The sequence below is a fragment of the Solanum stenotomum genome, chromosome 8, assembly GCF_019186545.1.
Source record: "Solanum stenotomum isolate F172 chromosome 8, ASM1918654v1, whole genome shotgun sequence".
Classification (NCBI taxonomy): Eukaryota; Viridiplantae; Streptophyta; class Magnoliopsida; order Solanales; family Solanaceae; genus Solanum; species Solanum stenotomum.
In genome coordinates, this window is record NC_064289.1 from 10,796,708 (window position 1) to 10,811,726 (window position 15,019).

Consider the following 15,019-nt stretch of genomic DNA (forward strand, 5'->3'; position numbering starts at 1 on the left):
TCATAAATTCAGGTGGCACAAAATATTCATTGATCAAAATTTGCTCTTTGCAATCGGATACTGGACACTTTACTTGCGTTAGAGTTACTTTGATCCTTTCGCGCACATAATTAACGATACATTCTTCACAATAAATATGCCTACACGGGCCCTGCTTTATGGTATCGTTGTTTACTGGTTTTGGTTCGTTGCATATAGTACAAAAAACGCATGAGGGTTCACCTTTTTTATACTTGCTGTTACAATAGTCGATTCTTCCGTTAGTTTCAACAAAGCTACACGAATAGTCAATGCCTTTCTTCTTAACGTCGTTAGGGGAAGCCATCTCTCTGTTGTTGGTGAGGAAAAAGAAAAAAGCTATATTTTGGTAAGGTATAGTTTGATGTGTATATATAGAGAAGAAAAATTTATTTGTTTTACTTTCCTTTTCCTTGTTTGTTTTGGTTTCCTTGATAAAATTAAGGTTTGACGGTTTTTTATTTAGGTATCCTAGTTGGATTTGGATTAGTTTACGATTAAAATTAAGATTAATTAATTAATTCTTTTTATTATTATTAAAATCAAATATAATTCATGTTCATCGGTTTTGTTGTTGGTTTGGTTTGATTTTCTTATAGAAATTTAATGGTATTTCTCTTTTTTATTATTTTCTTTAGAAAATAATTTTTCATTGTTTTTCCAACTTATAATTTGTTAATAATCTTTTATTGTGGTGGCTATATTTTTTTGGGTTGTGGAGGAAATATTTTAAGCTCTATAAACTTTAATCAAGTGAATAGAGTTGATAAGAGTAAAAAATAGGTAAATCTCATAGTTATTTTTTTTAATAAATAAGTTTGGATTCTGAATAATGTATAAAGTTCACTAGTTTATTAGAAATAAACAAATTCTTCATCAAAAAGTATATTGTGTAATTATAATTATTTTATGAAAAATTAATAAATAGTATATACACGGGACAAATTTACTTGATAAACAAATAAAAAAAATTTCTTCAAAATTCTAAATTCGTCTCTAACAAAAACTTATAAGTCGCTAATTGTTAATCTCTAATTTGCTAGTAGCCACCAGAATTTCATTCTTAGTCCATCAAATAAAAAAAATAGCGACAATTTTTTCTGTTTAGCTACAAAATTAGTCCATCACAAATTTCTATGGACTATGAAAAGGTGAATGTAACTTGATTCTTAGCACCACGCCGCCGGTAATCCCCCGATGGAACGGTAATTTCAGTACTCCGGCCAACCTGTCGACGCCGATGGATAAAAGATGCTAACATTTTTTTAGTAAAAGTCTCAATTTTTTTCAATTCATCCAAGTTTATCTGTCTATTCCGGCAATCCACACTACAGAAACCCAGCTCACCCCTGCATTAATTAATCCAATCATAAATTAAGTGCACTAATTGATTAAGATGTCTATCAATTAAGCAATATTGAGCTAGCGTTTGATCATAAATTTTAAATTAGCTTTTAAAATTTTAATCTTAAGATATTTTTAAGTTTTCAAACAGGCAACACTTCCACTCACAAAATATCAAATTTTTTCAAGTAAAATGTATGTCGAATTAACACAATTTCAAGTTCCAATATTAATTTCAAAAACTCAATATTTTCAAGGTTTAACTTTAAAATTTATGACTAAATAAAAGTTAGTTAACTCTGACGAAAAATAAATATGTGTCCTAATTTATGTGACATTACTGAGCCAGTACTGAAGTTAAGAGTTTTGCTAAATGTATTCAACATTTATACATATGTCATTTGTGTACCGAGTTCAACTGACTATCTTTCACTCTATAGAGTTTAAATGTAATTGTGTACAATGTCTAAAAATTAAGAAATGGTTTTCAAAATATGTAGTCTAAAACAAATTAAAAGTTATATGTGCAGTTAAAATTCTCTCATTAAGAATAAAATAAATTTTAAAATCAAATTATTTCTAAATATCTAAATAGGAAAAATGACTAAAATGACACCTAAATTGTGGCCAAATCTTTGCAATAACACACATATATCGTGGGAGGGCGAGGAGGTGTTATTTTTAAAAGGGAAAAGACTTAAATATGTCAATTAACTTTGAGAAAGACTCATTTATGCTATCCATTTAAAGTTTGGCTCATCTATGCCATTTCAGACAAATAATGGCATGAATAAGCTTCTTCTCAAACATAAATGATAAAGATGAGACAAACTTGTAACTTATGGCATAAATGAACCTTTTTCTCCAAGTTCGATGGCACATTTGAGCTTTTTTGGACAACTAAAAAAGAAAGTATCACATAAGCTGAAACACAGAATTACATACCTGTACATGTAAACTTCCTTGTGAAGGTTAAGAGGCTTATGACAGAAGAAACAACATTTGAGAAAACAATTATAGTAGTAAAGAGCATTGCAAGAATATTGACCTCTAATTTGATTCATAAGGAAAATTATGAATTTAATTTTTCTAGATTTTAGAAAATTGGGATCTTTTAAATACTTCTGATGAGAAAATGATGAAACTATATCTCTTTGCTTGCTTTTAACTTCATGATGAGCTTTAGAACACTTATGCTCTTCTTTCAATTTTGTAAAGCCCATTTGATATATTTGGTTGTTGAAAAACCAGTAAGGGAAAGAAGAAGATACAAGGGCAAGAGAAGTGATTGTACAACAAATTAATTGGGAAAATGTACACATTTTTATTAGGGGTGTCAAATGAGCGGTTGGATTGAAATTGGAAATATTCTCTCTATTCAATAATAGTTGTCCATTATTGATTTTGCACACTTTTTAAGAAATTATAAATAGAAGAGTGATTTTACTATATCACTTATTGAATATAATAAATACAATGTCACGAAAAATGTAATAGGAAAATGATTATAATTTATGATAAGGATAAATTAGGAATTAAGTGTATCTTATCATTGATTTCATAAAATGAACTAGTATTTGTTGGACATTCCAAAATAGTATAGTGTATAACTATTGTTGGACGGGGAGTATTAAATAGGTTGAAAAAGATATTAGGTTGGGTCTTGATCCGTCCAAGTTTACTTTGGGCTCAAATGAACTAAAAATCAGGTTGGTCATGATCTGCTCAATTTAACTCGCTTAATCTCAATAATTTTAACATATTGTTATTTAACTTTTATAACTACAATTTGAATTTCAGCTCAAAAATATTTTTTTTAAAAAAATTATAAATGAATTGATAAATCCTAAAAGATATAAAACAAATAGTAATTCATATCATCAATATAGTAACATCAGGGGTGGAGGCAGCATATACTTAAGGGGTTCATCCGAACCCCTTCGGCAGAAAATATTACTATCTATACATGGTTAAAATTATTTTTTAGGTATGTATAATAGATGTCGAACCTCCTCCACTAGTTCATGTGTTTACTTCTCAGATTTTGAACCCCCTTATTAAAAATACTGGCTCCGCCACTGAGTAGCATACATTACATCAATGCAAATAAAAAGTCTTAAAACGGGTTAAAATTTATCTTGAGTCCAACCCTTAAAATTCTGACAAATTGTGCGGGTTACATGTATTTGGACTACACCCCTAATTTTTATTTTCAACAACCTAAAAAATTTATATCCAAGCACAAATTTCCACATTTTAACTCCAAAACCAAATTTTACATTTGTTTAGGTGCAATTAAAAAAAACAAACATTTTGTTAGGTGCAATATGGGGGGTCATATGTGATTAAATCGTGAGGAAAATAAGGACCATTCAATTGGAAGCACATTAAATGTATGTACGTATTGTAGGACAAGATATGATAAAAATCCTATAGGCAAACCAAATGTTACGTCAAATTATCAAATACTCCATTTAACTTGTGTTTTTATTTTTCTTTATGTTCATTATAAAAAAAAATACAAAATATAATTTAGTAGTATCAGAGCAAATAGTTTAATATTTACTTGAGTGTAATAAATTGTGGCCTGAATCTAAAGAAAGGGTATAATCGTGACCAACTAATAAAATGTCAAAAAGATAATATTAATTCAAAGAGGTTACCAACCGTGACCAATCATTAATTGTGTCAATTGTTCTGCACATATTATTCTTTTTTTTAAAAAAAAAAAACTAAAACTAAGTAATATGTTTATAAGATGAGTGGGCTCTTTCACTTAATTTCATAAAGATTAGCTAAATTATAGATAAGTATATATGAATAGAAAATCAGTTAATTCATTAACAAAACCAGTTTAATGATATATTTAAGTAACGTGCCTAAAATAAGATAATAATTGTGATTCCTTTTAAATTCTCATAACCCAAGTCCTATTAGGTTACTAATTCAGCCCGCCTTGCTTGTATATATTATAAAGTTTAATATTCTTTTAACCATCAATCAAAAACACATATTGTTAAAATTAAACTTTCAAATTTATACATAACTTGTCAATATACTCTTCATAAATAATGTCTAGGGTTCCCTTCGCCAATGTTCTCCTTCTCAATCTCAGGAGATACACGGTAGATAATTTTAAAGTGCGGACTATGGTTTCAAATATCAAGAAATTGATCGAATCGTCTCCGCCTCCTATTCCTACGTCGAAAGGTGTAGAGAAAGATGTATTTTGGATGAGAGATCCTAAAACTGGAAATTGGATACCAGAAACTCACTTCGATACCATCGATGACGTGGAGTTACGAGACGAATTTCTACCCACTAGTAGAAAATTTACGAGGCCAAACGCAGAAATTATATATAGTAGTGCTATATAGAATTAGTCAATATTCAAAGTAGAATTTAAAGTGTAGTATTCAATATTATTATTGTTTTATACTTCTTTCGTATTATATTACTTGTCCTTTTTTGATAATAAATATTAATTTTACCTCTTTTAACTTTTTTATTGCACTTTATTTATATGTCGTATTAATTATTACCAAGATTAAGGAGGAACGTTTTTAACCACCCTATGGGATTTCGACTTAACTCATTTCACTAAAACAATATTGAGCCAGATTCATATTGACAACTCTTTTGAACAAATACTAATTTTATCTTCAAAAGTTTGACTTGTGTGGAAAGTTTCCACTGAATGTCGAGTTAATATCTCAAATGGTCACTCAACTTTGAATATTTCACTTAGAAAGTCACTCAATTTTGAATAGTTTACTTAGAAAGTGACTCAATTTTATTTAATAACTCAAAAGTCACGCAATTATTTATATTTTACTTAGAAAGTCATTCAACTAGTAATAATTTACTTAGAAAGTCACCCAACTAAATAAATTATAACATTCAAAAATAATAAAATTCTCATTTAATTATTTTATTAAATTTTGTTGAAATATAATTTTTAGTTTTAAACCAATTTTTTTTAACGATAAAAGATTGGTATTGTGGATTAGTTCTGATCAATTCCGATGTCCTTTTGTTGGATCATTTTTCAGCTTATTTAATTCCACTAAACTAATGCTAAAACGGAAAATATTTTTTTGTTTTTCTCTATTGCTACAGTTCAAAAAAATATAATTAAATAATTGGAGTGAATTAGTAAGATAATTAAAACAGATATCTTCTTATTTCTTAAAAAAAAAGTTTAAAATAAAATTAGATTTCAACAAAATTTAATGAAAAACACATTTAAATTGATTGGTGACTTTTTAAGTAAAATATCAATAATTGAGTAATTTTCCAAGTAAAATACCAATAGTTGAGTGACTTTCTAAATGAACTATTCAAAGTTAATAATCATCTGAGATATTATCGCCTGAATGTCTAGGCTGGGATAAATTAAATAGGCTACACTGTTATGAGCTGAAGCATCAATAATTACAAGCAAATCCCAACTAGAAAATGAGAAATAAACCCAACAAATTTGAGACATTACAGTCCTTGCAGTTCTAGTATAGAAGTAGGCAGACAAAACATTTGCAGGCATGAGTCAACAGGCACTGCTTATTCCAAATTCTCTGTTATTAGGTTTCAGGTAGGAGGTACTCTCTGATTCTCTGATTCCTTAGCAGCGGAATTCATCCATGAACTTTTTATGGAATTCTGTAAGACGAGATACGATAGCTGGTATCTTCTCTTCTTGTGGTAATATTGTGCACCTAAAATGCCAGGTTCCAGGAACCTATACACGAGCAAGAACCAAATACTAAGGTGTAAGAGAAGATTAAAAATGCCTATTTTTCCTTCAACAATATTTCACTATTTAAGTGAAAGAGTCATGTAAATTTGTTGAAAATGGTAAATAATTACAAAAATTATCAGTATTAATAATGACATTTACCATAGCTATAAATGTAAGAATTACCTGACGGAATCCAGAGCCTGGAACAACAACAATTCCAGTGGCATTAAGAAGGTGTTTAGCATAAAAAGCGTCTGGTGCAGTTTTAGCTTCTTCTGCTGCTTTTATTGCTTTATCGGGTAAATTAATACATGGAAAAAGATACATAGCCCCTTCTGCCCTATTGCATGTCACTCCTTCCAAACTATTGAGTGCATCTTCTAGTGTCTGTTGGAATTGTTAAAATAGATGTGCAAAAAAGACGAGAATTAGATCATTTAAAAAGTTGAAGCTAAAAGAACTTAGTTGGGCAAATTACAAACATCATCTTTGCTTGCTATATCAACAGGTTTTATAGTCAGGTTCAGATAATCAGGTCAAGTTTGTCCTATATGTCAGCTCTCACTAACCTTAGCACGTCTCGCCAAGGACGAGAGTATCGCTTCTTTCTCGGCAGAAAAAGACTCGTATGATTCATCTCCTACCTGTATAAAACCATGCTTTCAGCATTAACCTTTTCCTCTTTGGGGAATATGACAGGCAGGAACATACTATAGAGATAAAGCAATACTATATGAGCTCAGACTCTTCAAAAATTGCCACTGGGTGTGTTGGATCCTCCAAAAGTAGTGCATTTTTGGAGTATCTGACATAGATAAGGCTTCATTGTTGGAGAGTCCGAGCAACATAGGGCCAATACTAACCTTTGGGGGACTCATGATGAGGCTTGCAAGTATCTGACCAGAGATGTTGGAACACAAATTAACAGACGCCAATTTGTATATCTGCTCCCTCACTTCAGGGCTAAAACCAGTGACCTCCATGTAACCTCCTCGCTTTCCACACTCTCCATAGAACCCTAAAGCCACCAATATATATAAAAAGATTAGAACAAAAATTATTTGCATTGGAAGAATATAACTTCCTATCCCCCTAAACCACCCTGACCCACTACCCAAAGAAATTAAAGAGGCAAGATAAAGTGAAACATGTACCTTTGGACACAGACTGAAAAGACACTAAGGATATATCCGTTTCCCCATATCCCATAGAGCGGGAAATTTTCTTAAATGAGTGAAATTTCTTGTCAGGCACATAAACATTTTCTTGATAAACCTGTATGAGTTCAACCAATTATGAAAGAGAATTACAATGTTGAAGTTTAATACAACCCTAGATTTCTCCGTAATGCAAAATCTGATAGTGAAACATTTAAAAACAAGTTTAGAGCCGCTGATAATCAAGCTCTTGAGGAAGCAAAAGAATTTGTCATATCAAGCATAGTAGCATTTTAGAGGATAAAATTGACTTACTTCATCAGCCAGAAGGACAAGTCCTTCCTTCTTGCAGAATTCTACAATTTCCCGTTGGTTGGCCTCACCAAGAACCTATAGTTATGCATAGGAAAATATTCATGCCATATGAAAAGGCTAGGTAGGAATTTTTTGTCTATTTTTAATTGTCATCTTTTATCCTCTCTTTTTAAACTTTTTGGGGAAGCAGGAGAAGGAATCATATTCCATTGCAACAGTCTCTAGTCAGAGAAGTATATTATGTTCCTAATTCTGAAGAAAAATCATAGATGAGCCTTCCAAAATCTATTTAACACCTACCTGCCCAGTTGGGTTGCCCGGATTGATCACAACCAAAGCCCTAACATCAATACCCTTGGATTTTGCAGTTTTCAACTGATGCTCAAGCTCTGAGATCTCAAGCCCCCATCCTGTTTGTTCATCAAGATAATAAGGAACCTACAAAACAAGATGAAATGCAAATATTAAGAACTTCCCAATGAATTATCTTTCAAGAATCAATAAATGGTCTTTCAAGCATAAGTTGAGCAGATCAATGCATGCACTAGTTGTACTTTCACAAGAAACTCTCACAAGAGCAGTCAAACTAGGCCTTCCGTAATATTTCTATAGACATTTTTCAACAATTTCCGCCAACTATGCAACTATCATAAATCAATTTTATTTGAAGCAACAGAACTTACAAGAGTTCCACCATGGAGGGCAATCGAAGCAGAGTAAAGAGGATACTGGGGAATGGGACAGAGAATTCCATCATTCTCTGACCTGATGAGCAGCTGCATCATCATGTGAACCTGAATAAAAAGGTAAAGAACCAAAAATACCAACTACGTCATATTTGCAATAAACCATTTCCCACAAAGCTGTGAAAATAACAAGGATATACATTTAACCTACCGCTGGGCTTGCACCATCAGTCAAGAAAAGATCATTTGGATCAGCAGGGAAACCATCACGAGCTTTCATACCAGAAGCGATTGTGTCCCGTAATCCTTTGATACCCTATATATAGAGTACACAATAAAAAGTTTTATATTTATCGAACCTACATAACACTCCACAAAAATGGAACAATCTCATGAGAAGACAGTCACCTGACTGTGGCTGTATGCACCAGTTGCTCTCCCAGGAATTTGTTCAAGGATCTGGAAAGCTCGTTCTATGGCATCCGCACTACAAAAGCAAAGAAAGAATGAAAGATAGCTATTGCGATGTCTCAAAGTCTACAACCAGTTTCATATTGTATATTGAAAAGATCTCCTCTTTCTAAAGCATAAACAAAAACTCCTTAGACAAACTTCATACCTGAATAGACCTTGTGTTTCACTTTTGTCCAAAATGGATGGATGATCACATAATGCAAGGACCTAATATAGAAAAGTCCACCTTAGAAATCACTGGATGAGTCAATTAATTTTTGGGGAGAAAAAATAGAGTAATTTATGCCCACCTCTCTAAAGAAAGTGATAGGCTGCTGAGCCAGTGATTGAGGATTTCCAATATTGCAATATAGGATCTGCATGTAATCTGATGAATGAGTACAGAATAAACTAAGAAAACTTAAAACGTTCTAGTCAGTACCGTTCAGGTCATCAACTTATGACCTATGTAAAGCTCGGTAAGAATAGTTCTATTGAAGATATAGTTCAGAGACCAGCATCAATTACATAAATGATAAATGAAGTATTTATAAAGCATCCATTGTAAAGCAAAAACGTGAAGACGAAAACCAGGTTACAAGAGTTTGTACCTCATCAAAGGGATGAGAACCTGGATTATCCTTGAGGTTTTGCTGCAATGTCTGCATCAAAAGGACAAATGTGCAAGGACAATTAACAAATTCTTCAGCAGATCCAGATAATATAATGGCTCAATCAACAGAAGTCCATATTCAGTTTACAAAAGTCAACAAAAAAAAAAACATGAACTACCTGAGCAATTGATACAATCTCTCCACGAACAGCATACTCACATTTCAAAACCTGAAACCAACAAAATTGACCAGAAATAAAGTTGTATCAGTCAAGTAACATAATATACAAGTAAACTACCAAAAATCACATCATTTTGAGTTGCTGTAAGAAAGCTTTAAATCAAATACTGAATGCAACAACAAGTCATGTATCATCTAAACTCTCTAACAAGATCCATAACTCTCTAATGATTTTCACATCACCAATTACCAGGTTAGTCACCTTATCATTATCCAAAGAACAAATTCGCAAAGAATTCCTACTTCTCCTAAGAGATTGAATCGGAACAGAACCGTTACGATTTCACAATATAAACAAGTAGTAATTTGGTATAATAATAACGCAGAAATAAAATATGCATCAAATCCTTGATCGGTACCGATTTCTCAATTGGAACTGATTTCATTCCAATACAAAATTCGACTAACCTAACAAAAAAAAAAATAATACATATGTTGTTACCTTTGGATTAATGTTATCCATAGTGATGGGAGTTGCCGAATAATCGGAAGCCATTGAATCAGGAGAAGAAGGATGAAGAGTGGAGAAGAAACGAAGAAGAGAAGTTAATGGAGAATTAGGAGAAAGTGATGGAGAATTTGGAGAAGGAGAAGAAGACGAAATAGAACTAGTTGTGGCTTTGCTGATGAGATTTATGGTTTTGTGTGATATGAATCGACGCATTTTAAAGATGAAAGGGCAATAAAAAGGTAAGAATGGTCAAGATTGAATAAGCAAACCTCCTTTAACGCTAGCACACGTATCGAAGAAGACAATTCCAATGCTCATGTTCCTTTCATACTTTCAAACTCATTGGGGGCATAAACCGATATGAATTATTAGATTTATCTCTGAATTATTGACATATTTAAAAATATTTATATATCTGATTAATTGAACTTAAATATTCCTTTGATTTAGCAACTTTTGAAACCTACCCTTCCTAAATTATAGTCAAGCTTAGAAATATTCTTAATACTTCTTCCAGCTTTTTATTAAGAGTCTCGTGCTTCTATAAGAATTTGAGACCACTTGATATGTTCGGTAGCAAATCGGAAATGTGTTTAAGTTTAGTTGGTCAAGTATAGAAATATTTTTAAGTCTGTCAATAGTTCGAAGACAGAACTAATAATTTACGTTAAGTTCAGAGGTGTTTTAAATATTTCTCTCTATTATTTTTTTTTTCTTTTTCTATTTTTCCCTCCCACCTCTTTAGAAGTTGGTAAATGATCAGTTTAGCACTATCATGGGTGACAAAGTAGTGATGAGACTGTTTCATTCTTAATCTGAAATTTCAGATTAATTTGTAATATGGTTAAAATATTGTTGGAAGCATCACCCCCAAACTGAGGACATTGTACACTTCGAATTTGATTAGGACTCCCATACAAATACCGAGGATGAAATTTTTTTAAAAAAACAAAATAAAATAAAAAAGGAGTTTGGCGATAAAAAGTTGTATAATAAAAAATTATTTTGTTGATAAATATGAGTAATTCCAAAGTAATAAGAGTGTATTTTGGACCAATTCAAATGGATTTTTTTTTTATTTCTCATAGTTAACGAGTATTTTTGAATTTTGACTATTTTTTATTAGAAGTTAAAAGTTAAATGTATTGATAATTTCTAAGTCTGTCGATACATTTTCTTTAAACACTTAAGCTACGATATGTCTAATTGAACATTTGGATAAATGTTTATATTTGACACTTTTGAACTTAAATTTGAGAAGGCTTATGCTCATATTTTTATACGTTTTATTATGTAAATAAGTTAATCATTTAAATATGTTAGATCATCTAATTATATACCTTATCTTTTTTAGTTTTTACAATATATTAAAACTAATGTGTATAATTAATTAAAAAAAATTATAAGCTATTACTTTATTTATACAAATATTATTTTAACCATGCTTTAATTAAGTCAACCATATCAATTTGATCTTTGTAATTTATACCTCATTTTTTATTATTATTAAATTTGGAGTAGGAATACATTTTCTAGTTCTAGAATATAGAACGGTAGACTTCACCCCATTCTCCGCAAATAATTAAAGTATTTTCGTCCTTTTCTATCTGCGCGAAAAGTCTAAAATTGACTTTTCATTTTGTAGCAAGTTTGTTTTATTTCCCTTTCTATTTGCTCCTTTCCAGGTTGGTTTTTCCATAAAATAAAAGTAATATCCCAAAACTAGTGAATTTGTTCTATTGTTTTTTCCCCACGTATCAAAATCCACGCAGAACTGCTTCCTGTTTCAAAAATAATGACTCAATTTCTTTTTTAATATGTTTCAAAAAGAATGATTCTTTTTCTTTTTTGGCAATATTTTAACTTCAATTTTTCACGTGACATGTTTAATGTCACAAGATTAAAGAACATTTTTGTACATTTGACATAACTTTAATTTAGAACCACAAAATTGAAAAAGTCTTATTTCTTTTCTTAAACTCGTTCCAAGTCAAACTAGGTCTTTTTTTTTTAAACGGGGGGAGTACTACACTATATTGATGAAAATTAGGGGTGTTAAAAATGAGTTCAACTATAGGTAATCCATCCAATCCGTTCATAATTTTAAGGGTTGGGTTCAAGAAATTTGAATATAGTTTAATCTCAACTCATTCAAGTCTTAAACCATTTTAAGAGAATTCTCAATTGAACCTAATTTAATCTCCAATTTTAACCTATTTTAAGACTCTTTATTTGCATTGATGTAATGTATATTCCCAAATGAAAGGTATGGATTACTATCTATCTTATATTTTTTAGAATTTATCTATACATTTGTAACATCTTTAATTTAAAAAAAATTTAAGTTGAAATTTAAAATGTGGTTATAAAACTTAAATAACATTATATTGAGATTAAACGGGTCAAATTGGGCGGGTCAAGACCCAACCCATTTTATGCCCATTTGAGCCCAACGTAAATTTGGGCGAATCAAGATCCAACCCAATTTCTATTTTCAACTCATTCTAATATCTCCAATTTCAACTCAACCCGTTCATTTAACATCTCAAATGAAAAATGAATCCATATCAGATAGAGACAAGAATTTTATACTTTTTATAAGCTAATTTTTTAGGATGTTGTGAATTAGATTTAAAACCTAATTGAATATGATATTAGAGTTGGATTTAGTGTGTTCGATGGACCTTTTAGACCATGCAAGAATTTGTAATATTCTTGGTTTTTGAGTTTCATACTTTGGATATAATAGTAGAATTCTTGAGTTTCATACTTTGGATATAATAGTAGAATTCTAAATTCATAAAGAATGTACGAATCTAAGTGTGAATGAGGTGTTGATGAGAAGGATCTCACATTTAACTAGGACGAAATCCTTAAATTCTTTATGACCCAATATTAATAATTATATATAAACTTGCATTTCCAGAACAGCACATTGTCGATTGGTTGCATATATAATATGCTTCTCATTTCTATTTCCTTGATTATTTTTGTTTTTGTCCCTTTAGCTGAGTCAATCTCAAATATTTGGTCGTTAGTATGAAAAATGATCCATGTTTTTTCCCTTTATAAAAAATAATAATGTGGGCAAATGGATTGATGAATATGTAATAAAAGATAATATTGGGTGACTGGGTATATATTGCTAGATAAGTTTTTGATAGAATGTTTGAAATCAGAAGTAATGAAAATATACTTTAATCTAACGCAAATTATTAATTTCGTTTTCAAAATATTGATAATCTTAAAAATATCCTCTACTTAAACTTTAATACACTCTCGATCTGTCATATGACATACCAAGTGGTTTCAAACTCTTGTAGGAGTGTGACACTCTTAATTAAATGCAAAGAGAATGGTTGAAACACCCTGAACTTGGCGAGAATTATTAGTTTCGTTTTCGAACTATTGATAGTCTTAAAACTACTCCTGAACTATAGAAAAAGGTCTAAAAATATCATTCACGTCTATTTTGCTGAAATTATTCCTTCACTAATAATTCATGCCAATTTCAAGAGTGTTTTCAATACTTCTCTCTTATGATTAATCAATTAATTAATTAATATACATTTATTATACATCAATTATACAATAATAATACATTTTCTATATACATACTATAGGGATGATACAGGTTCTATACATATAGTACATTTTTTATACATGTACAATCATGATAATTGATACATTTTCTATACAATAATGATACTCTTTTTATGTATGTTTTGGAATTAGTTGAAAAGGGCTACAATATGAAATTATTTTAAAAGGGCTAAAATCTTTTAAGCTTTTTGGGCCATCTGGTGTCAATAGTTTCAATTTGAAACTCTTTCTAGAAGTTTAGTTTAGTGCTACGTGTACATAAAGTCACATCAACAGTCAACGGTCAATAACACAACATGCCTATCAAGTCAACGGTCAATAAAAATGTGTCACATGTATAAATAAAATATAATCTATAACGATAAAAAAAATTGATTATATATTAAATTATTTTCCATATGAAAAAAGTTGGAGGTCTATATATTGAAATCCTAGTTCTAGTTTCTTTCATATCTTTTCTCCTCGTTTCATCTCATTTGCCGAAACCAACTCTCTTAGAGCTTGAGATTTGCAAGTTTTCTTCGTTGGACAACATGTTTCATGGGCAGAGTAGCTATTAATGTTGAATCGGTAATTCTATCAAATTTTTAATTATGAGTTTTGTTCTACTTTACGTTTTCATAATATCATCAAATATTTGAAAGTAAGATACATGCACAATCATGATTTTTTTTAATCAATTTTTTTTAATCGATGTTGAGACATCTATGCCTTATGTGTGACACTAGGATTTAATCAAAAAAACATTATAACTAACAAATAAGGAATCATATTAAAATCTTGACTCATGTTGATTTTGTGTTTGCATATAATTAAAATAGGCATGTTCCAAAAGAATTAAATAGTATCACTCACATGAAAAAATGGAATTAAAGGTAGGTTAGCTTTTAAGATAGATGTGAGATTTTATTAACGATAGAGGTATATTTGCACTATATACCAACAACAGTAAAATTGTCCCATTTTTTATATTTTAGAATGAATTTTGGTCCTTTTTCCTAAGTTTAAAATAAGTCAAAATGATATGGAGGTCCATCAATTTTTTAAGGATAGATATGAATTATTTTACTAACGACATATGTATATTTGAATGGGAACTTAAAAATTAAAAATGAGGTTGAACATGAGTTTTTTTTATAAAATTTAAAATGATAATTTCTTTTTATATATAATTATGAATTTATGTATCTAAGTTTTAAATTTCGAAAAGAAAATGAATATGGAGAAGCATTATACTTTTGTTTCATCATTGCCTAAACATATGTGTTGCTTTGATTATTCGATGATCTCGTTGGGTGCATACTAGATTCTCTAAATATAATTAATTATTCGATGATCCCGTTGAGTGTATACTAGATTCTCTAAATATAACTATAATAAATTTTCAAATATTTCAACAT

General features: G+C 30.3%; 2 protein-coding genes across 2 annotated transcripts; both read right to left on the reverse strand.

The window, feature by feature from the left end:
* Positions 1 to 946: 946 nt before the first annotated feature.
* On the reverse strand, positions 947 to 2,650 carry LOC125874700 (uncharacterized). Its single transcript, XM_049555697.1, has 2 exons — positions 2,308 to 2,650; positions 947 to 1,367 (listed from the first exon to the last, which is right to left on the reverse strand). Exons 1-2 carry the CDS (start codon positions 2,583 to 2,585, stop codon positions 1,160 to 1,162), a joined length of 486 nt encoding a protein of 161 aa, XP_049411654.1. The 5' UTR covers positions 2,586 to 2,650; the 3' UTR covers positions 947 to 1,159.
* A 3,075-nt stretch (positions 2,651 to 5,725) lies between these two features.
* On the reverse strand, positions 5,726 to 10,244 carry LOC125874512 (alanine aminotransferase 2-like). The gene is made up of 15 exons (XM_049555411.1): positions 10,008 to 10,244; positions 9,504 to 9,554; positions 9,323 to 9,373; positions 9,023 to 9,088; positions 8,878 to 8,939; positions 8,667 to 8,745; positions 8,470 to 8,574; positions 8,256 to 8,366; positions 7,873 to 8,010; positions 7,573 to 7,647; positions 7,255 to 7,375; positions 6,964 to 7,118; positions 6,670 to 6,744; positions 6,284 to 6,487; positions 5,726 to 6,100 (listed from the first exon to the last, which is right to left on the reverse strand). The coding sequence occupies exons 1-15, from the start codon at positions 10,227 to 10,229 to the stop codon at positions 5,984 to 5,986; spliced, it is 1,632 nt and encodes a 543-aa protein (XP_049411368.1). The 5' UTR covers positions 10,230 to 10,244; the 3' UTR covers positions 5,726 to 5,983.
* Positions 10,245 to 15,019: the final 4,775 nt, after the last annotated feature.

Bases quoted from the DNA above. Each gene is read 5' to 3' on its own strand.
- LOC125874700 (XM_049555697.1), bottom strand. From the start codon at position 2,585: ATGGGCTTTACAAAATTGAAAGAAGAGCATAAGTGTTCTAAAGCTCAT. The intron at 1,368-2,307 runs GTATGTAATTCT...TAATTAATGCAG, and splicing joins AAGGAAGTTTACATGTACAG to GGGTGAGCTGGGTTTCTGTA.
- LOC125874512 (XM_049555411.1), bottom strand. From the start codon at position 10,229: ATGCGTCGATTCATATCACACAAAACCATAAATCTCATCAGCAAAGCC. The intron at 8,746-8,877 runs GTATGAAGTTTG...TTGCTTTTGTAG, and splicing joins GAAACACAAGGTCTATTCAG to TGCGGATGCCATAGAACGAG. The intron at 8,575-8,666 runs GTGACTGTCTTC...CTCTATATATAG, and splicing joins GTGCATACAGCCACAGTCAG to GGTATCAAAGGATTACGGGA.